Source organism: Ammodytes marinus, assembly GCF_949987685.1.
Source record: "Ammodytes marinus genome assembly, chromosome: 18".
In the NCBI taxonomy this organism is placed as follows: Eukaryota; Metazoa; Chordata; class Actinopteri; order Uranoscopiformes; family Ammodytidae; genus Ammodytes; species Ammodytes marinus.
This window is the reverse complement of record NC_137222.1, coordinates 25,228,188-25,253,213: the sequence shown is the minus strand read 5'-3', so window position 1 is coordinate 25,253,213 and position 25,026 is coordinate 25,228,188. Positions and strand designations below refer to the sequence as shown.

The window sequence follows — 25,026 nt, the reverse complement described above, 5'->3', positions numbered from 1 at the left end:
ACACTCCTTCTTTCTTTGGTCAATGGTGGCAATAGTGACATCATAACATGTTGACACAACAGTTGTGCGTCACAAATATTCACTGGGCATGACCAGCAGGTGCTCTGCAGTCAACATTGTTTAAAGATCAACAAGTACTAACTCAATTGAAGATCACAGATAACAATATATACAACATCTTTTATTTTGACAAAAGCAAGAAACGTTGTGAGTTTGGAATAAACCAAAAAATCATTCTGAGCTTGGTCAGCTTTATAGTTGGCCCTTGGCCCAGAAAAGCTGTTGCAGTTTTTTCATCTTAATGTACTCCTGTCTTTCAAAGTGTCACATGGAGAAATGAATGCTTGTATTCCATATTTAGGTTGCTTTTTATATCTAGGACATGATCCATGTCCATGGGTTTGTTTGTTTGTAGTTTCCATCCTCTACCTTTACTAGCTGAGGTACGCTGTTTCAGCTTCAGATTTACTGGAAAATTAACGGCATAAACAAACCGTATGGCAAGATGCTAAGTAGATTAGCTCCTTACTTGTATTTTAAAAAAGCCTTCATAAATCTTAACATGCAGTGGAAGTCTCAATAAATAAGTCAGAAATAACTAATTTAACTTCAAGTTCATCCACTCATATCAGCATTAACCTTTTCATTCATAAATTGAAGCCATCAAATGAATGAGTGGATGTTTACTAGGATATGGATGAGGAGAAAGAGAGACAATGTTTTAATTAAGGCTTTTTGTGGAGCAATGACTGTATTTATGTCAGGATCTCAAGGGCTACTTTTACTTTTAACTACATATAACCCTGTGACGGATATACATCTAGATAGACATAAAGGTTTTATGGATTCCAACATGACTGTTCGGACTGAGGTCCCATTGGAAGAAACAGACCTGTTTCTGAGTTTGGAACACAGATGGAAGTGGCTCAAAATGGAAATAGAAAAGATCAGATTCCATGTGATTTCTGCTGTTCACACTGTAATGAGGTGTGACAATACACATTTGAATCAGTGCTGTATGCACTTGCAGCAGTCCCTGCATTAATAGCATTAAACAGTATTGCAATAAAGACGCACAGCACTTGCAAATAGGACTTACACACAAATAATCAGCAAGTCAGCAACATACAAAACACATCAGAATTGTGTGCACAGCGACACAAAATAAGGGCACACATTTCCCTCCCTGGCCGTGACAGGGCGGCATGTCCGACTGAGATAAACACAGTGGCTGTTTGAAAAGCCCTACTAAAGGCCGTTGCACACCGGGCACGGCACGAAAAAGAGAATATGTTGGAAGGTGAATTTTGTTGCGTCCCACTTTCGGAAGCAACGTCCCAGAAAAATCAAACTCAGTTCTAAAAAATAGAAGCTGGTGTGGAAGCTTGTATTGACTCTGTATACGTTCGGTAATTATTAATAACGTGCGAAGTAATCGCACGAATAAAACGCGCCCGGTTTGCAAAGGCCTTTACATCTTACTAATACTTATTTTGACATCAATTTGAGTATGTTGTGGTTGTGTATGCGAGATATGCCCGGATGAGTACTTATTTCCGGGAAGATTTTGTGTTGGGACCTACAGGTTACTTTTCCTACTCAACCACCCCACAATGCATTGCATCTTTTCAAACGACACAGAAGTTTTAAAACCTCGCATACACAATCGATGGTTAAGTAGACAGTTTGTAGTATAGACATGTTGAGTATGTAGGAGGGAGGCTTTTCGAACACAGCCAGTTTCTTCGCTGTACTTGTGAAAATCCACACGGACACGGCCGTGATGTCTGGCATAATGAGAGCCTCCCCCGGCGCACACAGAGGGTGACTTTCGCTAATGCTAACGGCGCTAACTTGGTTAATTCAGCTAAAGCACAACCGGTACTGTATGTAATCTAGCGGTGTTAATCCCTTTATAATAGGTCCATGCGTTAACCGCAAGCATCGAAGCAGGCTGCAGTGAAGGCACCTTGATAGATTTTCATTTTGCAATTGATGAAGACACAATCTCGCATGATCCCGTGCAACATTATGACATCATCAAACTTATTTTGTTATTGTTTTCATTATGAGCCCCAAGCGGCGGAGAAATCACATGTTGTACATTTAAGATATTTTAATTACTTTTTATAACCAATTTAAAAAAATATATTTTCTAAGTATAGGCTACTTTAAGTAAAATATAAAAATTTGATTTCAGTCACATTCTTGCTAAGTATTAAATTACACTTAAAACATGACACAGTATGTAGTGTAGTAGTATATGCACTACTACACGTGTGTCCTTTATTTGGTGAACATACAGTAGGCCATGTGTTCTGGCCTAGGGCACAGGTGTGGGCCCCTAAAGGCTTGTCTTCAATATCAATACACTTCTAAAATAAGGTTTCTTAACCACCCAGACAGTGAATTATGTCAGTGTAAAACACGTAGTATTAACTGTAAAACACCACAGTATGGCAGCAAACACAAGAGTCTACCAACGTGAAGCTAAATAGGCTACAGGAAGCTTCCAGGCTGACAGCAGCGCACACAAAAGAGTATTGCTAGGCCTGTTGGTGCAGTTTCACCCCTCCCCTCCACATCCCTAGCTGTTCCCTCTATGGCCTAATAACGCCACGCCTACTTTTTGGTGGTACTGATGTCTTCTCGCGACATTTCGCTACCACTGGAACAAAAGGGGCGCCATCGATAACATATCGCGAGGTCCCCCATCAGCGGGAGCCCACCCTTCAGTGATGTCGACCGCAGAGTGTATAATAACAGCGAGGGATACTCTGGTAGTCTAGGAGGAGCTGCGGCAAGGTCGACAACAGCATCCTGCCCGGAACAACGGATAGACATAACGTGGACCGCATAAAGTCCGGCTGCGCCGAGAGAGCGACAATAACGAGGGAGTTCTGGATTTACTGGCGCGGAAGAAGGAGGAGGAGAGCGGTTGAAAGTTTTCCAGCCGGTAGCCTCATTCACCGAGGCGGCTCTTGACGAATACCGCTCTGTTACCGACTGTCTCACTGTGAATAGGAAGCCAGTCCTGAGCCTCCCTGACTTCCACGCTTCCTAGAGATAGTTTTGTGGGGCCATAAAGTTGCTTTTTGTTCTACACGGTTTTTAGGTTAATTAGTGTGTTTTGTGTGTGTGTGTGTGTGTGTCTGTGTGCCGTCCCATCATGTCAGACACATCCTCCGCGCCGTCAGCCCCGACAGAGAGCGCTACGGCGGAATATGATTATCTAGCCCCGGATGCGGGCCAGAGGCCGCTCGGTCCGACGCCCAGCCAGAGCCGCTTCCAGGTGGACATTGTCGCGGAGGCTGCGGCCGCCACAGAAGATAAGTCCGCAAGCTCCGACGCCTCCAGCACTGTACCATCCAGTGAGAACGCTGCCGTTCCTCCGGATGGTCCAGAGCCAGCGGCCGGCGGAGAAGAAGCCAAAGGCCGGTTCCGCGTGGTGAACTTCGCAGGAGACACTCCGGAGGCAGGGGCGGCCGATGGACTGCAGAACGGAGACACTGTGATGAGCGAGAGCAGCCTGCATTCATCCACGGGGGGCCAACATCACTATCACTACGACACCCACACCAACACCTATTACCTGAGGACTTTTGGCCACAACACCATCGATGCCGTGCCCAACATCGATTTCTACCGGCAGACCGCAGCCCCGCTGGGGGACAAGCTCATCAGACCCACCCTGTCCGAGCTGCACGACGAGCTGGACAAGGTAAGCCTCCACACATTGGTGTGACAACACTGGCCATTTACCGCTCACAGTGGCCCGCTAGATATCAACTAATGTCGCTAATGAGTGTTGGTAAAAACAGGGAATGCCCACTGACTGCCATAGGATCAACTATTTTCGCTCACCTCCTCATTCACCCTTAATGCATTGCTACACTACGGCCATAGCCAGACATTGTCAGTGTGTTCACATGTGTGAATGGAAACATCATGTGCTTCTGCTCGCTCCTATACGTCATCGTAGGCCCTCAGGGCTGCTTTGTGTTAGGAGCATTGGCAGATTTATGATGAATGATAAACTCACTGGAGGAGCAGTTTCGGTTATTTATGTTTGGCACGCGGTGACTGTAAGGCATCTGAAGTGTTTGTCTGTGTGAGTGTAGAGAAAGCTCATTGCCTGGTTCAGTCAGTGCAGGCCAAAGCATTTCTTCAAGAAGCTGGCTTCATGAGTTGGAGCCATGTCCTGTTGAAACTTAAGGGCTCATCCCCTTATTGTTGCCACAAAGTTTGGAGAAAGTGTTGTCTAAAAGTATCATAGTATGCTTCAGCAATCGGTCTGCTAACTAGGAAATGCCAACAACATGCTCACTTTGCTAGCCTGGATAATTGGCTACTTATGGCTTGTGTACAGAAGGCTGTCACAATCAAACCTTCAAAGAAAACTACTCATCGAATTTGAAATCGTCCAAAAGTGTGTTGGCACCCTGTTTCTTCATTTACATTTCAAAAGCAGCTGTAGTTGCTCAGTGACATGAGCTCAGTGGGACATTGTTGAAATTCACAAATCAAGTGCTTCCTCCAGGCAGACCTGTCTCCTGACTGAAACCTTTTCTCACCTTGCATTCCAAATCACATACTCTTTCTTTTTACTACACTACATACTAAAATACAGAAGAGTTTTAGGTCCACGGGAGAAAAAAAAAGATCAGATAAGGAAGACTTTGTTTTCATTATGTTGAGAAATGTCAAGAATGAAGACCAATACTCCAAAATGCTATTGGAGTTAGTGGGGCATTTATGTATTTTCAGCATACTACAATTGACGTGCATGTATTGGGACATTCTAAATCTTTTTTTCTGGCATACTAAACAGTATGGAAGTATTGGGATGGAATGCAGGGTCAGTTGTTGGCTTTGGTTGGATGGACACCTGGGACACAGTAGTAATGGGACTGATGATGATGATAACCGTTAGGTGCCATTGTCTGTTTTAAAGAGTCTGTTCTAGTGGAGGACAGTGAGCTGAAGTGTGTTTATCTGACTTGTCTTTAATGGTCATGGTTACATGTCTATGCCTGTTGGCAGTAACCTGGCTAATGCATCAAAAGCCCTGATGCATTTTCACTTAGTCACTCATGTTTAGAGAGCTATTCCCTAACATTTGCTGAAGGCTAGATAAGACATTAATGACATGCAGTAATTTGTAATCTATGGCTGCCTTCCTTTTTGAAACTTTATATCTCTTTAGCATCATGTATAACTGCCAACTGTCAAAATTAAACCAAGCTGTCTTCAAGGACTAGAAGAAAGTTTGATCTGGAGGCTGCAGAATGTGAGAGGTGTTTGGAGGCAGGCACATCATTTTGTTAAATTGCCTTCTTCAGTTTTTTAAAGTTATTTAATTTTTTTGCAAAAAGTACTAAATGTGTTGTTATGGGGTATTTAGTTTGGATTGATGAAGAAAGGAATGAAAGGATTTTAGCATATGGCTTTAACATCAGTGGTATGTGTACTGTATACTATAAATAGCCACAGCTGTGGCTGTGTGTGATGACAGCTGTTTTGGTCCCTTTGGAGGACTTTGTGATGCAACATAATCATTTGAATACAAAAATTCAGACATGCAAACAGAGGTTTCTTTCTACATACAAATGTCTGTTTCCGTGTGTTTCCAGTTTTCTTCCTGAAGCTATACGTAGTTGTGTTCATCTGACCTCTGCTCTGGAACCAAGGTGGGGGGGTTGTCCCTGAGATGACCATCAGACCATTTCCTCTTTCCTTCTCCCAAACTGTGCTGTTCTCCTTAAACCTGCCCTTCATTCCAATCCCCATACTTCCCAACTATTTAGTATGCCAGAATAAGATTTAGGATGTCCCAATACGTGCACGTCAATTGTAGCATGCTGAAAATACATAAATGCCCCACTAACTCCAATAGCATTTAGAGATTATTCGTCATTATTCTTGTCATTTCTCGACACAATGAGAAAAAGACTTCCTTATCTGATTTATTTTTTTCTCTCCTGAGGCCCCTAAAACTCTTCTTTACTTTAGTATGTAGTGTAGTAAAAAGAAAGGGTATGTGATTTGGAACAGCAGGGCTGGTGTAGTGGGATTAGTGACTGTATGCCGGCGGTTGGCTCCGTCCAAGTTCGCTTTACTTTCCCAGTCGTCACATGATGGTTGAGACTTTGAGACTCAGATTCCAGCTTCAGCTTAAGCCGCTGGCTTCATGCTTTGCAGTAGCACACACATACACAGCTGAGTAGTCACGTATAAATAATGTAAACGCTTGAATAAAGTCACCAGTGAAAGTACTGAATGCCTTACAATTACCACCTTTTTGGCCCTGCCAAATTTGTCAATATGAAACAATTTGTTTGCAGTTGAGAAAACAATCTGAACAAGATCCATTTAGCAGAATATCACATTAGTTAGTAGTAATCCTGAGTGGAAGTTAAGCAGCTGAAATACCAGGCTGTTGAAGTGAAGGCCATCTTGCCATGGTAACATTTCAGAATGAGATAAGACTTGGTGAATTAAAGTCAGCAGCACAGACCCTTGATCTCTTTTTATTATGGCTGGGTTTTTAGGGTACCTCCCCACAATTTCCCTATTTGCATTAACTTGCATTTTCAAAGACCTTTGAATGTACTGAGAATTTACCATTAGGGATTTTTCTAGGGCTATTACCTGAAAGTCCATTAGTGGAATCAATTTGGAACCCCCGCAGTCGACGCAGATTCTTCAAGTCGGGTCAGTCAGCGTGCATTACAATACAATAAAATAAGATAAAAAAAAGCAAAGCACTGACGTAGTCATGCCAGGCCAGAAGTTGGCGATAATATGTCACTTCAGGTCAAACACCATAGAAGAGAGTTGTGAAAATGGCAAAAGCAGAAACCAAAGTGGACCTATACGTTTGTGTCCATTCTTGATTCCCCTCTGTTTGGCTTAGTAATGTTATAGTAAAGATAGGTCACCATGGCAAATATTGACCCCCTGTGAAGACCGCAAGTGTCAACAAAAACGGTCTTAGGGGCCACTCACACTAGGGCCGCGGCCCCGTGCCAAAGCTCATTAGCATACTAAAGTCTAGAACGTGTGGCTAGTGTGACCACGCCATCCGTATTCCAGCACGGAACAGCCCCTTGGCCACGGCACACCTGGGAGAGGTGTGCCGTGGCCAAAGTACAGATGCTAATGAGATGACACGCGCACAAGCAAGCGCACAAGCAAGCGCACAGGCGGAGTTCCTGACGTGAATTTATTAAGGATGCATATAGTCCTTTAACGCCCGCTGCCTTACTAGTCGGCACCAGAATTGCCCACCACTTGGACTTGTAGCTACATAAAATGTGTGAGAATTAACGTGTGTGTAGGCCTAGGTGTGGGCTAATAAAAGAGGGAGAGAGCTAAATAGGTGAGCGCAGAAAGCAAAGCAAAAAGGTTTTCGTGTTTACTCACGTTCGTCAGATGATTTTTTTCTTTTTCCTCCCGTCAGCTGTCATAACTGCCTTTACGCATGGCGGTGGAGACGAACACAAAACAACACACAACGGGACTCCGCGGCCCGGTGATAAGGAAACAGTAGCCTACACTAAGGTTTAACAAGAAACTTTATAAAGACACTTAAAAAAACGATCTCTGCCCATACAAAAAGTTCTGACTTGGATTTGATGGAGCGATCGACGTGTATAAAACCATCCGGTACGTATGGTCTGATGACGGGCCGTTATATTAATAATAAACAGCGTGCTGTACAAATATGAGACTGTCCACCGTGACCTATTACGTCAAGGCTACATTTAAAAAAAACAATAGCTTTAGGATTCTCGTTGCTCTAATGTGGAAGTGGAATATATGATGCAAATTTGGCCGGATGAAAATATTCACAAACAGTCGTATAGCCTACAAGTAGACTACGCTCCAAATCCTAAACGTGCACGGTGACGTAGGCAAGGTGCAATCGTGCCCAGGCCACGAGCAGTGTGACCACGGGCCAGCAGGGGAGTGGGGAGGGGGGAATCGTGCTGAATCTTCCTGCAGCACGGAACAGGCAAACTTGCCTAGTGTGAGTGGGCCCTCATTATCTGCTGGGGTCACTGGCTCTGTGTTTTTTTTTTCACTGGCGCCCAATTGCGTCTCAGTTGTGTTCCAGATCTTTGTTTCACTCAAACTGCTCATTTACTGCCCTGAGCCATACTTTTCATTTAATATATCATACACATGGTCTGATGCAACCCCCAATGGATTGTGTTGTTGCTCTTTAGGAGAAGTAACACACAGCCAGAATTGTTGTGCTTTTTTTTTCCTCTGGCTGTTGGGTTTATTAATTTATCAAGTGCAAGAGCTTGCCAACTTATCGACTACTAATAATCAACTACAAAATTAGCTGCCAACTAATTTATATGTCAATTCGGTGTGTCGCTGAACAGTTTTTTTCCAGAGCTGATGATAGAAATAGCTAAGGTCTGTTGAGCATGTGTAACAGCAACGTGACACAGGTATAAACATAACAATGCAAGATGGCATCAACGATTGTCTTAAGTCTAGGAGCATTTACCCTCGACTCAGTAAAAAAAAAACATATTTCCTGCTAGATTTGTAAGGCGCACCTTGTTTTGGAATGGAAGCACATCAGCAATGTGATATGTTTGTTTGGTAGCTAGCTTGTTGGCTAGTTTGTTGTCTAGCTAACAAATCACCCATGATGTTTTTCAAGGTAAAGGAGAGCATGAAAGGTCAATTGCTGCCTGCCTCACTCTGAAAGCTGATGTGTGGGAGATTGGTAAATGTAGATCTAGAGAGGCCAAGGTCAAGACAACAACTGTCTATTTATATCTACTGTAGAATGAATGGGAACATGTATGGCTTGGGCTCTTCACTCAGGTTTTTCTAGCAACTGTAGCAACAGTCGGGTTTAGTTGAGCATGATTCAGGTATGTGGTACGGGTTGTGTTCTTGGTTGACACAGGGTTGTCCAGTACATCCCTCAGCATAAGCAGGATGCCCTTGTCCAAGATGACTTCCTCCACTCTGTTGTATCGTAAATGAAAAATGGTGAAAGGCATTCTTCCTTCCTTAATCTGTCAAGCAGCTCATGAGCTGTTTCAATATCCAAGCATCGAATGGTTTCTGATGAAAAGTTGGCCTCATCATTTTCTCAAGGTTGTGCGGCTGAAAGAAGGGCTCCCATTGTCTTCCCCAGTCAGATTAGATAGGTTCTTAATGAAAAATATGTAGTAAAGGACTCGGGACTCGACCCTGTTTCACCACCACAAAATTACTGCTGCAGATATGCACAATCAACTGATCGGTGACAGGGTTTAATTATCTCACAGTCATAGTGGCTGCACTGTTTGGTGCACTCAATATCTGGAAAAGGCTTTTGCATTTTGAACCATTCAGGGGGCGCGATGGTGGTCTGAAGGTCATGGTGACCCGTGGTGCTCCACTGTATCATTGTCTACCATTAAAGAGTTTTCCTCTCTACTGCACGGTTAAGATCGAAATGCCGAATGGAAATTCCACTGTACCAATCGACTGTTGCCCATGGACTTTTTCATAGCAATCAATGAGTCATTCAGGGTGCTCTCTAAGGGCCGTTACAGAGAGCTACTGCATGTACTGGACACTGCTGTGCTGAATACCCTTCATGTACTGTATGTAACTCAGTAAGGTCAGTGGTGGTTAGCTTCACAGGGAGGAATCACCAGCAGAGATTATTGTATTGGAAGGTTTATAATAATTATTATTTACTTTAATCATATTTATTAAACACCTTTTAAATAAGTGCTTTACAAATGGTAGTAAAACAATAGTAAAAACACAATTAAAACACGTGAATCATTTCCAATACAACGATAAAAACATGGTCAAAGTTGAGCAAAGCAGGGCCGTATACCTTTGGTCACCTGTGTGTCGAATGATAGCTCTGAGTAAAAAATGACCCCAAGGTTTCAGTTCTCCTCGCAAACATTCATAGATGGTGCGCCCAGACTGGAGGAGAGCGTATTGATGGTGCTGGGGTCTGATGGGGTGATAGTACTTCAGATTTTCAATCATTCAGCTGTAGAAAGCTATTGGAGATACATTTTCTAATCTCATCTAGACGGGTCATAATGCTATTGATATCAGAGGTGCCAGGTTTTAACGGGATATGTAGTTGGGTGTCATCTGTGTAACAGTGAAAGTCTATGCAGTGTTTACGCAGTATTTCCCCCAGGGGTAGCATGTAAATTGTAAAAAAAATAGGGAACCCAAAATTGACCCCTGTGGTACCCCCCAAGAGAGGTGCACAAGAGGAGTCAACATCTAGAGTCAACATTAAAATCTCTGAGTCCGGTGTTAAAATGTTGCAAATCTTTTCTATTTTCTCAATTAAATAATGAAGAAAGCGTTCACACTTCTCTGGTGAGGCGTCAACAGGCTGGGTAGGTGGTGGACCCATTACTGAATTGACAGTTTTTAAAAGGATTCTGGGGTTGTGACCTTTATGTAGCAATGAGATGTGAAAAATAGTTGTTCCTTGCTTGCTTGATTTTATGCTGGTAGGTAGGGGTGGTGGGAAAAAAACAATTTTGTGTAAAAATTGCGATTCCTATCTCCAGCAATTTTAAATTGATTCATGATGATTAACAATACTATTTTTTTAAATTGTATTAATTTTTTTTACATGTATTTGCTGCTGCCGGTAATGTTGACTTTAATTTGCTTTCATGCCATGCTTTGCCACAGCGCCTCTCAGCACACAGTGGACTGGAGGAGATCCTGAAATCCTCTTTTGAACTGAATAGAAAATCCATTTTGAATCGAAAAATCAACTTCAAAGCGCCTTTCTCTTATTGCCCATGAACACATGGCACAGTTATGTCCTAGTTGTTGCTCATGCACTTTAATGGTAAACTGTTTACTATATGATTGGTACATTAGGCGTATTGAATGACAACTAATTATGACTTTACTTATTAACTACTTTGCAATCTAATCTATAGTTGTCTATAAAATTATGGAAATACCAAGAGCAAATTGCCAGGGCCCAAGGAAGGACAGTTTTTTATTTTTTTGCCTTTTTTAATTTTTTTTTTCGCAAAAAAAGATTGAAACAAGCAATGATTTATTTATTGGGATTTTTATTCCTTTGACTTATCATTTCAGCTCAGAGTAGAAGCTACAAGTGCTGGGCGGTACACCGGTTCATACCGAATGCTGGTGTTAATTTCCCATATGATATACATTTACCATATAAATCAACTTTATAAAGCTGAATCAATGGAGTGTGGCACAGGGCGCTCTTGTGACGTGAGCTCTCTTGAGAGGGGACCTTTTTCACTGCTGCACTGCCAAAAAGCATGCTGGGGTACAGAATTGACTCAGTAGGCTCTATGTTTGGACTATTTCTGTTGATTGAGTGAGTTAATTTTATATTTATTTGAATTTTATTATTAATTTACTTCTATCAATGATGAATTAATGAATTTGTTTGTTTTGACTCACAATAGGCATTAAATCTAGGGCAGATTATATTCCCGTCATGTGCATTATAATCCTGCAGACAGATGCGTTCTAAAAATAAATTTTATAAAATGAGAACCGGATCGATACTCGAGGAAGTAATGTGATCCCTCCATCTTGTAGTAGACTACACCTGCCCATCCCTACTCTCAAAACAACGCTGGGTTCTGTTTGACCTCAAAGTTCTGTGTGTGTGTGTGATCGTGTGTGTGTGTGTGTGTGTGTTCCTACCTGTGTCTCTGGAGTTTATCTAATGAGAGCATCTCAAAAGCACTGCTGTCGTCTCCATGGTGGGGGGATGTTTAATGCACATTCTTTATCTATACTTCCTATCTACAAGTAGCTTAAAACAGACATAATATACACTACCGTTCAAAAGTTTGAGGTCACTTAGAAGTGTCCTTATTTTTTTAAAGAAAAGCACTATTTTCTCCAATGAGGATAACATTAAATTAATCAGAAATGTAGTCTAGATATTGTTAATGTGGTAAATGACTATTCTAGCTCGAAACGGTTGATTTTTAATGTAAATTAGGTTTATAGAGGCACATTCCCTACAGAGAACAGCACAAACGGGCTATAACCAGATAAGAAAGAAAAGTGGGAGGCCCTGGTGCACAACTGAGCAAGAGGACAAGTACATTAGAGCCTCTAGTTTGAGAAAAAGACGCCTCACAGGTCCTCAACTGGCAGCTTCATTAAATATCCACAAAACGCCAGTTTCATCATCCACAGTGAAGAGGCGACTCAGGCAGGGCCGGCCCTGACCAATTTGGCGCCCTAGGCAAGATTTTAGCTGGCGCCCCCCATTGCATTGCAGTCAGGTCCACCACTGTTCATACACTCACACAGAACTGGATAGCTTTGTCTTTGACATTTCATTTTATTTTAGATAGAAAATAACCCACAAAATAAAAACCATTTTACAAAACAAGTGACATAACATTCAAAAATGCACAGAAAAATGCAGACGTTAAAATTTAAAATTATAATCTATCACAAGTATAGTTAAAATACATCATAACTTTGCATTGAATATAATTCCACACAAAAGCTATATTACAAAATTAAATGACAGAGACCTCTGGTTTGTACTGCTATTTAACTTGATTCCACCATAGAGCTGTCTACATTTAGATGTTAAGACCTCATCTTCATATCTCAACAAGCTCACCTCACCTTGCTACAGCCTGACTACTATTGCCTTTGGGTCTATTGGTGAAGCCTTTATTCCTCATGCTGCATCACTGGGCTGTGCTAAGGTGGAGAAGATGTCTGCAGGACAGGTGGCTCAAAGTATTTCAAAGGAAAACCTGAAGAGAAAAGAGAAGTATACATGTTGTTACATTATTTATATTGATACATGGTGAAAAGCTTTAAAATGGAAATTAGATTAGATTAAACTATTGTAATTAACATTAAATGCAGTTTAGCATCCAACCAGAGTGAAGAGAAGCAGTAACTAATGGAAAGCTATAGGTAAGGTACAATCAAACGGAAAAGTTTGCTCCTGCTTTTTATTAAATCAGAATCAAGCCTTCTGATGATATCTCATGGCTTTATGTATAGCACTTTGATTTACCTTGTGTTGAAAAGTGCCTCACAAATAAACTTGACTTGCCTCAGGTAGACTATGCAATATTAACAGCTATTATACTGTGCACTTTTAACACTGATGTAAACTAACACAACAAACCAAAGGTTGACAACCATTAATTATAGTGGAAAAGGAATAGCTTTCTAATAACCATTACAAGCAGTGCAAACGTTGGCAAGTTATGACAGGGGATGTAGGCTACCTGAACAATCTTTCTAAATGTCTCTGATGAATTTAAGCTGGGAGTAACGTTACCCATCTTCCAAAAGTAAGCTAGCAAGTTAACACACTGCTCCTACAACGGCTAAAACAATGCAGCACACTATTCATTCATCACATTAACGTCACTGTAGGCCTACCTCTGTCTTTGTCACGTTTTTCCTCCTCTTCTTTTCCTTTTCAGTCGTCCCTTGGCACGAGAGAACTTTTGTCTTTTTGACATGGTGTGCGCTCTTTCCTCCCGGTTCCGACCGGTGAAGTTACCGTTCAGATACCTGGCTGATCGCCAGAAATCTGGAAGAGTCTATCGGAGGAGGAGGGGGGGGCGCTTCATTTTTTTTATATAGTTTGTCTATCCTCAGTAGTTGTCATATTTTAAGCTTAACTCATATTTTGAAATTATGGTATTAACAGTATTAGTAAAAAAAAAAAAAAAAAGTTTTGGTAGCCCTTTTTCTTTTTTTTCTTTTTTAGCGGCGCCCCCTGCGGATGGATGCGCCCCTAGCATTTGCCTATACTGCCTATGCTCAGGGCCGGGCCTGGACTCAGGGATACTGGCCTTCTAGGCAGAGTGGCAAAGAAAAAGCCATATCTGAGACTGGCCAATAAAAGTAAAAGATTAAGATGGGCAAACTAACACAGACGTTGGATAGAGGAAGACTGGAAAAAATTGTTATGGACAGACAAATTTAAGTTTGAGGTGTTTGGATCACACAGAAGAACATGTGTGAGACGCAGAACATATGAAGAGGAAGAGTGCCTGACGCAATCTGTCATGCACGGTGGAGGTAATGTGATGATCTGGGGCTGCTTTGGTGCTGGTAAAGTGGGAGATTTGTACAAAAGGTAAAAGGTATTTTGAATAAGGAAGGCTATCACTCCATTTTGCAACACCATGCCATACCCTGTTGACAGCGCTTGATTGGAGCCAATTTCCTCCTACAACAGGACAACGACCCAAAGCAAACCTCCACGCTATGCAAGAACTACACTCAACAAAAATATAAACGCAACACTTGTTTTTGCTCCCATTTTTCATGAGATGGACTTAAAGATCTAAAATTCATTCCAGATACACAATTGTACCATTTCTCTCAAACATTGTTCACAAATCTGTCTAAATGTGTGATAGTGAGCACTTCTGCTTTGCTGAGATAATCCATCCCAGCTCACAGGTGTGCCACATCAAGATGCTGATCTGACATCATGATTAGTGCACAGGTGTCCCTTAGACTGTCCACAATAAAAGGCCACTCTGAAATGTGCATTTTTTTGCTTTATTGGGGGTCTGGGGACTCAGAACCAGTCAGTATCTGGTGTGACCACCATTTGCCTCATGCAGTGCAACACATCTTCTTCGCATAGAGTTTATCAGATTGTCAATTGTGGCCTGTGGAATGTTGGTCCACTCCTCTTCAATGGCTGTGCGAAGTTGCTGGAGACGGCTTATGGTGGAGAAATGAACATTCAATGCACAAGCAACAGATCTGGTTGACATTCCTGCTGTCAGCATGCCAATTGCACGCTCCCTCAATGCTTGTGGCATCTGTGGCATTTTGCTGTGAGACAAAACTGCACATTTCAGGGTGGCCTTTTATTGTGGACAGTCTAAGGTACACCTGTGCACTAATCATGATGTCAGATCAGCATCTTGATGTGGCACACCTGTGAGGTGGGATGGATTATCTCAGCAAAGCAGAAGTGCTCACTATCACACATTTAGACAGATTTGTGAACTGTTTGAGAGAAATGGTACAATTGTGTATCTGGAATGAATTTTAGATCTTTAAGTCCATCTCATGAAAAATGGGAGCAAAAACAAAAGTGTTGCGTTTATATTTTTGTTGAGTGTATTTAGGGAAGAAGTAGTCAGCTGGTATTCTGTCTGTAATGGAGTGGCCAGTGCAGTCACCAGATCTCAACCCTATTGAGCTGTTGGGGAGCAGCTTGACCGTATGGTACGTAAGAAGTACCCATCAAGCCAATCCAACTTGTGGGAGGTGCTTCAGGAAGCATGGGGTCAAATTTCTTCAGAATACGTTAACAAATTCACAGCGAAAATGCCAAAGGTCTGCAGGGCTGTAAATGCTGCAAAAGGAGGATTCTATGACAAAAGCAAAGTTTGAAGGACAAAATTATCATTTCAAATAAAAATCATTATTTCTAACCTGATCAATGTCTTGACTATGTTTTCTATTAATTAATTAATTTTGCAACTCATTCGATGATTAAAACTGTGAAATTTCATGGAAAACATAAAATTATCTGGGTGACTCCAAACTTTTGAACGGTAGTGTATGTTTTCCCCTAATGTGTTGTTGTCTGAAAGCCGGTAGACTTCCATGTTAACTGGAGCAGCTCAGCCCTGGTCCATCCCTACTGTAGTGTTGGTATCGCACTGATTGCTCAGACATCACACACACACTGCAGGAATTTGAATGATGTCTTTCTAAACCAAGCCTCACATTCCACAGCTTGGACTTGATGCCCAAATTAATGAATGTTTTGCTTCATTCAGCCACACTGTTGTTGTACACACACTTTAAGAAGGGCCTTGTGAGTTACTGTGACCTTGATATTAGGATGTTGTGAACTGCAGGGATATCTGATAGATGGGTTATGTTACTCTCTATCTTACATCACTTGTGATTAAAGTCATTGGGAATGATAAAAACACATATGAAAGAAAAAGGAATTGGACCACTACAGTGGTACCCTTGAACTAGGGTAGAGAGGAGAGGACATGCAGAGAACGACTCACCGAAGGCTTAGCTAATGAAGAAGCACGGACAGTGTTGTTATAATAACTCAAAATTCCTCATGGGGGGAGGGGGAGGGGGCGGGGGTGCACTATAGCTTTAGGGCCTGTTCTCACGGTGAAAACGTGACAGTTTTCCCGTTTTTGGTTTAAAAAAAAAAAACCCCCGTTCAGACACAATTTATCTGACATCTTCACCCGTGCACGTGTTTTCAGAGGAAACGGGACGAAATCGATGTAGTAAGCATGCCAGGCCAGCAGTGGGCGGTACAAGGTAATAGCATTTCCAGTACAATTTGATGCATAAAACCTTACTGAAACCGAAAATTAATGCCACTAACGTTCATAAAGCGGTTGGTGTAAGCTTGGGGTTACAAGTATTGTAAATTACAAGCTTTCTGTCCTCTTATTTCACCGCATTGAACTCGTGAAAACAGAAGACATGCTGATAGTGAAGGGGCTTTGTGAGCGGCTACTTTTCCTGTTAGGCGTACTTCAAAATAAAAGTCAACTCACGTTTGTCCGGTGAAATGCTGTTAATGTTTAGCCAGTGAAATGCTTTTACTGTGAAGCCGTAGCCTTAATGCTCCTTTTGTTGAACAGTAACTTAACCGCTGCGCGTTGAACTATGGATAGTGTTTTTTAATGTAGAGAGAGCCGTGTACACAAGTTTATTTTGCTAGAAAAAGCGGCAGAGCACAAATCTTTCCCCAGACAAAGTGGCGGGTGCATGGTATCAATAACTTACTAATAGACTACAGACTAAATAGGCGAGTGTTATAGGCCTATTTAAGTCCTGCACGTTAATTGTCTTAACTTTATAACTCGCGTGTGGGTATTGACAGCAAATGTTATAGACGTGACGTCAGCGTTACCAGGGGAAATGTTTTCGGTGTTTACATGAAACCAAAACCGTTGTGTTTTCCAAAAAATCCTCCCTGGGAGTAGATCTCAAAAACTTGCGGTTTCATGCCTGCGTTTGCTGTTTTCATGGACATGATATAGTGCAACCGCAGGAATTTTTCCGCGTTGGCACCGTTTCGTGTTGCCGTGAGAACAGGGCCTTAGACCCTGGGTCCGACATACTGCAGATTGTACGGAACAGGGCAACTTTGCCTAGTGTGAGTGAACCCTCAAACATGGTAAATAACAAGGTTGTTGTAGTTGAGACTTACTGCCTAGCAGCCGAACAACATGTCCTGACATTTGTCCAGTGTACTAATTCAATCAAGTTATTACTCATTTAATTGGAGTTTTTGGCCCACACCCACGTCACCCCCTGGACAAACAATGAGGTACACATGTTGAGTTTGCTGTTCTTTACTGGTGATGTTTACAGCCTGCACAATGAAAGCTCTGTTTGAGGCTTCCAGGTTGTTTTTCCCTTTGGGGGGAGGGAGGGTGTGTGGGGTGGGGTGTCTCTCTCCCTCCCTGTCTCTAACCTTGCCCCCTCTTTGTTTCGCTGCAAAGATAGTACAGAGAAACAGGAAGCGGCGGTCGCCCTGGGCTTCTGGTGTGGCCCTTGACAGGAGAGGAGTCCTTTTGTCTCAGCATCAGCCATGGCTTGATGGCCTTACAGCTGTTGTAACACACACACACTCGGCTACAGCTCTTAAAGCTCATTAAGCTCTGTCTGTGTGTGTGTGTGTGTGTGTGTGTGTGTGTGTGTGTGCTTTTTGTCTGCCCAAGACCTGGCTTCCTTCTTATTCCCACATCCAAATGCGTCACATGCAGCCCGATGTCAGAAATAGCACAGCGATCCCACCCCCCTTTTCTGAGACTTCCATCTAGGATAATTAAACCTGGTGTAGTGAAGGGAGGTTGAGATTTTCCCCCGTACTTTACCATTCAGTGAGGTACTAGCAGTAGTCTTACAGGTTCAGGTGTAAAGCAGGCAGAATTACTCAAGCAGGAATGTTGTATCTCTAAGAATGTTGAACAGGTGAGTTTTAAGTTCCTTGATCAAACAGTCCTTCAAAACCATGACAATGTGTACGATTAACACTTTACAATGTGCAACAATTTGCACGTTGTACTAGTTGGTCTTTATAGCATTCTTTTGAATAAAATATATTTCTACTTTATCAGAACTTTGGTCTATGTCAAAGTTTTGTGCATAATTGATATGTTATGATATGATGACATGGCATTCCAGATAGTAGAAAAGAGTGGTCTAGACTTGGTCTTTGCCATCAGTGTGACCATAACTTCTGTTGTGATTTGCTGCTAATTGACTAAAATTAAATTAATGATGATGCAGATTAGAATAGATTGTTATTCCCCTTTTTTAGTAGTGCCCAGATACATACTTACATGCTTTGATAACAGTTTTACATTCTTTAATTGACAATATCCAATTTGTTCCCTTACTCAAATGATTCTCCAGCACAGTATTACCGTCAGTCTAGCTCTGAAGTGAACAAGATTACATTACATTTATATCACGATGGAGTTATCTTGAATTGAATCGTGGGATTCACAGCCCTATCAGCCCATATATTAGGACGCTTTTTCACTCTACTTTCTAACGGCTTGGGTTTCTTGACTTAGCTGTTACCGTGATAAATACAGTATGCTATAACTGATAGGAAGAATGATAAAAATTAGACCTGGGAATTAGTAGGGGTGGGAAAAACAATCGATTCTTCGATGCATCTTGATTCTCTCTCGGACTATTCCAAATCGATTCGGATAAATTAATAATCGGGATTAAAAGAAAAAAAGAAATGTATTATTTTTATTTTTTTATTTTTTGCTGCACCCCTACTAGTACTTCCTGCGCCACTGCGCATGTGCACCAAAACATGTGCGAGGGGTTTAGTTGTTTGAAAAAAATGGATGAGAGCAGCACACCCATACGACCTGCACGTATGGCAGCCTTTTGGTTTCTATGAGGTCGATGGGAAGATGGACAAGACCTACACCGTGTGTAAGGTGTGTCATTCTAGTGCCTCGTTTCCACCGAGTAGAGTGGGTCGGATCGGAGCGGTTCGGTCCGGGTAGTTTGGCTTTTCATTTGCCAAAAGTTGGGTAGGGTACGGTTTAAGCGCACCTAACCGCTCTGAGCCGCTCCTAATCTCAGTACTCCTCCGTAGGGGTACTAGCCGCCTGAAAGGGTGCCTAAAAGGCGGAGCTACACACTGCCGTCATTTGATTGGTCGAAAGAATCATTTCCGCCATGTGTAGTCATCTCGGCAAGAGTGAAGATAGTCTTGTGTTTTGGCGAAAATGTGAGCACAGCTCTGTTTATTGTGTGGTGTTTTTCCTCGTCAATAAATTAATCAGTTGGTTACACTGTGTCCCATAGTCACGTAGCTGCCGCAGCCAGCGCTGTTCGCTCACTGTCTCTATCAGTTGCACCGAGCCGTCTCTGTGCTCACAACAACATGGGGGGAATAAATAAAGAAGCGGCTGGTTTGACCAAGCTATCGCTGTCCAGCCTAAACCCCGCCCCACCAGTAAGGGTAGGGTCGACGGTGGAAACAACACCGAGATTCTTAAAAGTGAGCTGTCCCGCTCTGAGCCGCTCCGATCCGACCCGCTCTACTCGGTGGAAACGAGGCATAGGTGTGTTGAAATACAAGCTGCATTGATTATTGCATTGTTCATACACCGTGTTCCAAATTATTATGCAAATTGGATTGAAGTGTCAAAAACTTTAAATTTTTTGTTTTTCAATTAAACTCATGTATGATATTGTGTCTCAGGACGCCTTGGATCATTGAAATTAATCTTACACCTGTGATAATTAGTTTGCCATGTGAGCCCAATCAAAGGAAATCTACTTAAGAAGGACGTTCCACATTATTAAGCAGGCCACATGTTTCAAGCAATATGGGAAAGAAAAAGGATCTCTCTGCTGCCGAAAAGCGTCAAATAGTGCAATACCTTGGATAAGGTATGAGAACATTAGATATTTCACAGCAACTGAAGCGTGATCATCGTACTGTGAAGAGATTTGTGGCTGATTCAGAGCACAGACGGGTTTGTGCAGATAAAGGCATAATGAGGAAGGTTTCTGCCAGACAAATTCATCGGATTAGGAGAGCAGCTGCTAAAATGCCATCACAAAGCAGCAGACAGGTATTTGAAGCCGCTGGTGCCTCTGGAGTCCCGCGAACCTCAAGGTGTAGTATCCTCCAGAGGTTTGCAGTTGTGCATAAACCTATTATTCGGCCACCCCTAAACAATGCTTACAAGCAGAAACGGTTGCACTGGGCTCAGAAATACATGAAGACTAATTTTCAAACAGTCTTGTTTACTGATGAGTGCCGTGCAACCCTGGATGGTCCAGATGGATGGAGTAGTGGATGGTTGGTGAATGGCCACCATGTCCCAACAAGGCTGCAACGTCAGCAAGGAGGTGGCGGAGTCATGTTTTGGGACGGAATCATGGGGAGAGAGCTGGTAGGCCCCTTTAGGGTCCCTGACGGTGTGAAAATGACCTCGGCAAAGTATGTTTAGTTTCTGACTGACCACTTTCTTCCGTGGTACAAAAAGGACAGTAGTGCCTTCCGTAGTAAAATCATCTTCATGCATGACAATGCACCATGTCATTGGCTGCTATGGGCATAACAGGAGAGAACCTCATGGTGTGGCCCCATCTTCCCCTGACCTCAACCCTATTGAGAACCTTTGGAGCATCCTCAAGCAAAACATCTATGACGTTGGGAGGCAGTTTGCATCAAAACAGCAGCTATGGGAGGCTATTCTGGCATCCTGCAAAGATATTCAAGCAGAAACTCTCCAAAAACTCACAAGTTCAATGGATGCAAGAATTGTGAAGGTGATATCAAAGAAGGGGTCCTATGTTAACATGTAACTTGGCCTGTTAAGATGTTTTTGATTGAAATAGCTTTTGATTTCACTAAATATGACCTCCACATCCTACAAATTTAACAAATTACCATTTTTAGTTCTTTACAACCTATAAAATGTTTTGAAACTCTGTTGTGCATAATAATTTGGAACGGTGCATTTGGAGTTTTTTATTTTTGAAAAAAATACTGTTATCATTGGTAGGTTTGTTTAATAAAATGTGATTCATACTTTAACGGTTGATGACTTGAAAATGATACTGACTGTCATTTGCATCGACTATTTAGGAAAATCTGAGAAAAATATAATTTGCATAATAATTTGGAACGCACTGTAGAAAGTCATATTTGTGACAAGAAAAGCTTTTTCTCTAATAAAATATTAGTTAAAGTGATAGGCAAAACTCTGAGTCGCAAACACAGTCAGATGTACTGTATATATTTTTGAAAATAACGCATGGAAATGCACAAAAAAAATTGTTGCATCGAGATGCATTGATCATCGTTTTAGAATCGAATTGTTGACCTCTGAATCGGAATCGAATCGTGAGGTGCCAAGAGATTCCCACACCTAGGAATTAGCCTCTGAGTTTAATTTGTGTTTCCAGGAGTTTTATCAGTTATCTACAGCAGCAACTGAGTTTTATCCATCATGATTTTCAGATGGAATGTAACGTGTACGTTTGTGCCACAGCTTTGCATGTATCAGTTAGTGACAATGTGCTCAAGCAATGGCTCGTGGACTTTTGGTTGTTTTTAAATCAACCAACACAGTGCTGTTTGTGTTTATTGAGAACTTGAACTTGCGGGGACAAGCCTGTTGACCGAAACAGGATAGATCCGTTAAATATGATGTTTGACTACACATCTCCAAACAACTAACAATTGTCTTGGAAAACATGGAGCAGTTGGCCCATAGGCACCATGATTGCTCAGATTGTCCAGAAAACAAATGCTGCTTCTCTGTTGGAACATGGAATACCTTGCTGATGAAAGAAGCTCTGGTAGAAACAGCTTTATTCTGTCATTATGCTAAGAACATGAGCATCTGAGAAATGGCTCAGATCAGGTCTGTATATAGTTCTGAATGCTATCACTGTTTCAAATGGAGCAGTTGGTCACAGCCGCAAGAGTCTGAATAGATTAGCTCCAGTCAAATATGCTCCAATTTACCAGCACTGGATGTATCGACTTAACCAGACAGGGTTTAACAGTAATGGTTTCCTGCTGGCTCCAGGCCACTACAATGACATGCTGGGACAATACTCTAAAGAGCTTGCTCTCCTGATTGGACCACTGCGGAAACAGGAACAGATTCTTTCATCTTTTTTTTTGGACAATAATATGACTGTTAATATTCCATAATTCCATAAAGGACTACTGGACGTGTGTTTTATTAATTCCGTTGCATATTTCTGGCTGCCTCTCTCCATGTAGAATGAGGCGAGGCGAATGCTCAGCTTATCCTTCATTTTAACAGTGGAGGCTAATTTAAGTGGTTGATTAATAAAGGTTGATGTTGAAGTTGTCTTGGCAACTTATTTTACAATATACCATTTAACATGCTATTCTCCGAAGTATGTCGTTTTTTGCAAACAGTGTTATGGACACTGTCACGCACCATCAAAGCTGATTAAACATTTTTCACTCTACAAACTGCAGAGAGACCCATTCAAAATATTTTTTTAGCCCCCCTCTCACCCAACACACACTTCCCTCCTCTGCGTTCTCATAGGAGTGGGAATTTGTTTTCTTCAAGGAACACCACAGTGATGACCTTCGTGATCACACATTTCCTGTTGCCTGTACGCCTTGCTCTTGCACAACTCTGCACTTAGTTCTGATTTAAAATCCTAATTTAGCTCATTTAAACTATATTATTCAGGCAGAAGGAATGTACAGCTGATTGTGTTAACACAAAGCCATCAATATATCTTAACACTGTAAAGATAAAAACACATGGTGAACAACAGTTTCACAAGAGATAAAATAAGGCGCTTACATTTAAAAGGGTTGCTGCTTCCCTTTGTTCAAATTAGCCTCGTCTCCGGAATACGTTCCATGAAATAACTGGCTAAGAAGAAAGACAAGGTTTGCAGCGCTTAACAATTCACCTTGAACTGGGAACAATTTGACAATGAGAGCTTTTGTCTATGCACACCAATTAACATTCCTCATGTCTGTAGCAATAACATGTTCCTCAGAAGGCAACTGTTTGATGAACAAGATGTTTAGAGGTGAGTCTGCTGTGACAGCAGTAGCCTCTCCCCCAGCCTGTGTCACGAAGAGGGGGCTAAAATCAACTTCCTGTGAGCCTTTGGTTTGCATCATGGAAAGTTGGCACATATCCTTCACAAACATGTTTACAAGCATTCACATGTGTGCTGGTGTGTACACATGCAAGCCGTATGGAAGGATGTGTACAATCCGCTCAATTTACTTTCAATTACAAAGTTCTTTCTTGGTGGTCCACTTACACATGCATGCAATGCACATGTGATGGAAAGTTAGGAGTTAACAGGGCATTGGATTCAACATTGCCACTGGAAATGTTCTCTTACCCAAATACACCAAACCTAAGGACATTATGAACAGTGAGGCGAGGCACAGTGCACACACCAATCAGAAGAGGAAGACTTAAAAATGGCCAAACTAGGCAAACACTTTCCCCTGGTTATAAGTAACTGAATTAGATAAAGATATAAAATGGACGTCTATTGTTTTCCAGCACTTATTTTTTCCTCTGTTAAACATAAGTGGAGAGACACTATGTATAGGATTCAAACATTTCTGACCTTGGGGAGCCTCTGTGTTTCAATAAGAAAGTGGCAGAAAAGATTAAAATAAAAACATTTTCTAAAGCAACTATAATCAATATTTCCCAAAGAACAATTTACCAAATGACAATGTTAAACCAAAATGATCACTGGTACAACTGCTGCCTGTGCTTTACAGAAGGTTTCAGCTCTTCGCTTAGCTGTCCAGCCTCTCATCTCGACTGTTTTGGTTGACTATCACCTCTCTCATATTGTCATAGCCACAGCAGGAAGCTTTTCAGAAAAAAATGCTGCTCAGCACCAAACAGGGTCATATTTCTTGTGAAGAATTTTGCACACCATTTCCAGCTATTAGGCACAGTTCCATGCCTCTAGCTTGTTCCACCTGACGGCAACTTGAGTCATAAGACAACAAGTGATCAGAAACCAGCACATTCTCAATAGGGTTGTACCCCCTTTCAGGATTTAAACCCCAAATAGTGGACCTACCCCTCCCTGCCTATCCACCGGAGTCCATTCACAGATGCTGTTACCTGACTGAGCAACAAAGCTCCTCATTGTCAGCAGGTGCCTCACTCGTCATCTCTTTCACACTGATGCCAGAGTCAAATAGTAATTCGACACAATTCCAAAACAGAAATGTGCGCAGTGTGAGACCAGGCCATTTTGGTTCCATCAACAGCCCTCAGTGGGCAGTAGGGAATCCAACTCTGGGAGAGTTTCAGTGTAGTAAAAGAATAATGAACTTAGTGGTGGGAGGCTTTTCCAAACAATGGTGAGATGTCTGAGGCCGTGGACATCTGATCCGTACTTTCAGTCACTGATCGAGTCAAACAAGGAGGGTGGGGGGGGGGGCTCTCAGCCTGATAAAGGTCCCTGAGAATCCATTGGAATCAGCCTGGCTAAAAGATGCTTACCACTGCCAATGTAAACTAATACCTATATCGACCATAGTGTACCAAACGGACAGTGCTATTGAGATATTAACTAATTCGGAAAAAACTAACACGACATTTACCAACAGCCCGGGTGAGGCTGTCGATACACTCCCAAAGGTTAATCAATGTCCAGAATCCTGCATGTCTCTGAAGAGCCTTGCTTTTCCAATTTGTATTTTTATCAGAAGCCTTGGACAACATATTTTCAGTAGTTTTGAAATGACAAATGAATAATAATGTGATAATTTGTCTGTAACCACACAAACTCCATGCTTTAAAGGATTCCATGAAGTAAGTTACCCTCAATACATGGCTCCTAGTCAGAAGTGCTCCACTCTTACGCAACCCGACACAATGCTCCCTTCAGTAAAGCTAAGTGCCTGTAGTGATGTCAGGAAAACTGGCAGTTCCATCCTTTCCGACACAAACAGGAGTCCGTATATGG

General features: G+C 42.0%; 1 protein-coding gene across 1 annotated transcript in view; it reads left to right on the top strand.

The window, feature by feature from the left end:
* Positions 1-2,736: 2,736 nt before the first annotated feature.
* slc12a2 (solute carrier family 12 member 2) overlaps positions 2,737-25,026 on the top strand; it is a 70,153-nt gene continuing 47,863 nt past the window's right edge. Inside the window, exon 1 of the mRNA XM_080047206.1 lies at positions 2,737-3,721. Coding sequence (XP_079903332.1) covers positions 3,170-3,721 — 552 coding nt within the window. The 5' untranslated portion in view covers positions 2,737-3,169. The remainder of the gene's footprint in view (positions 3,722-25,026) is intronic.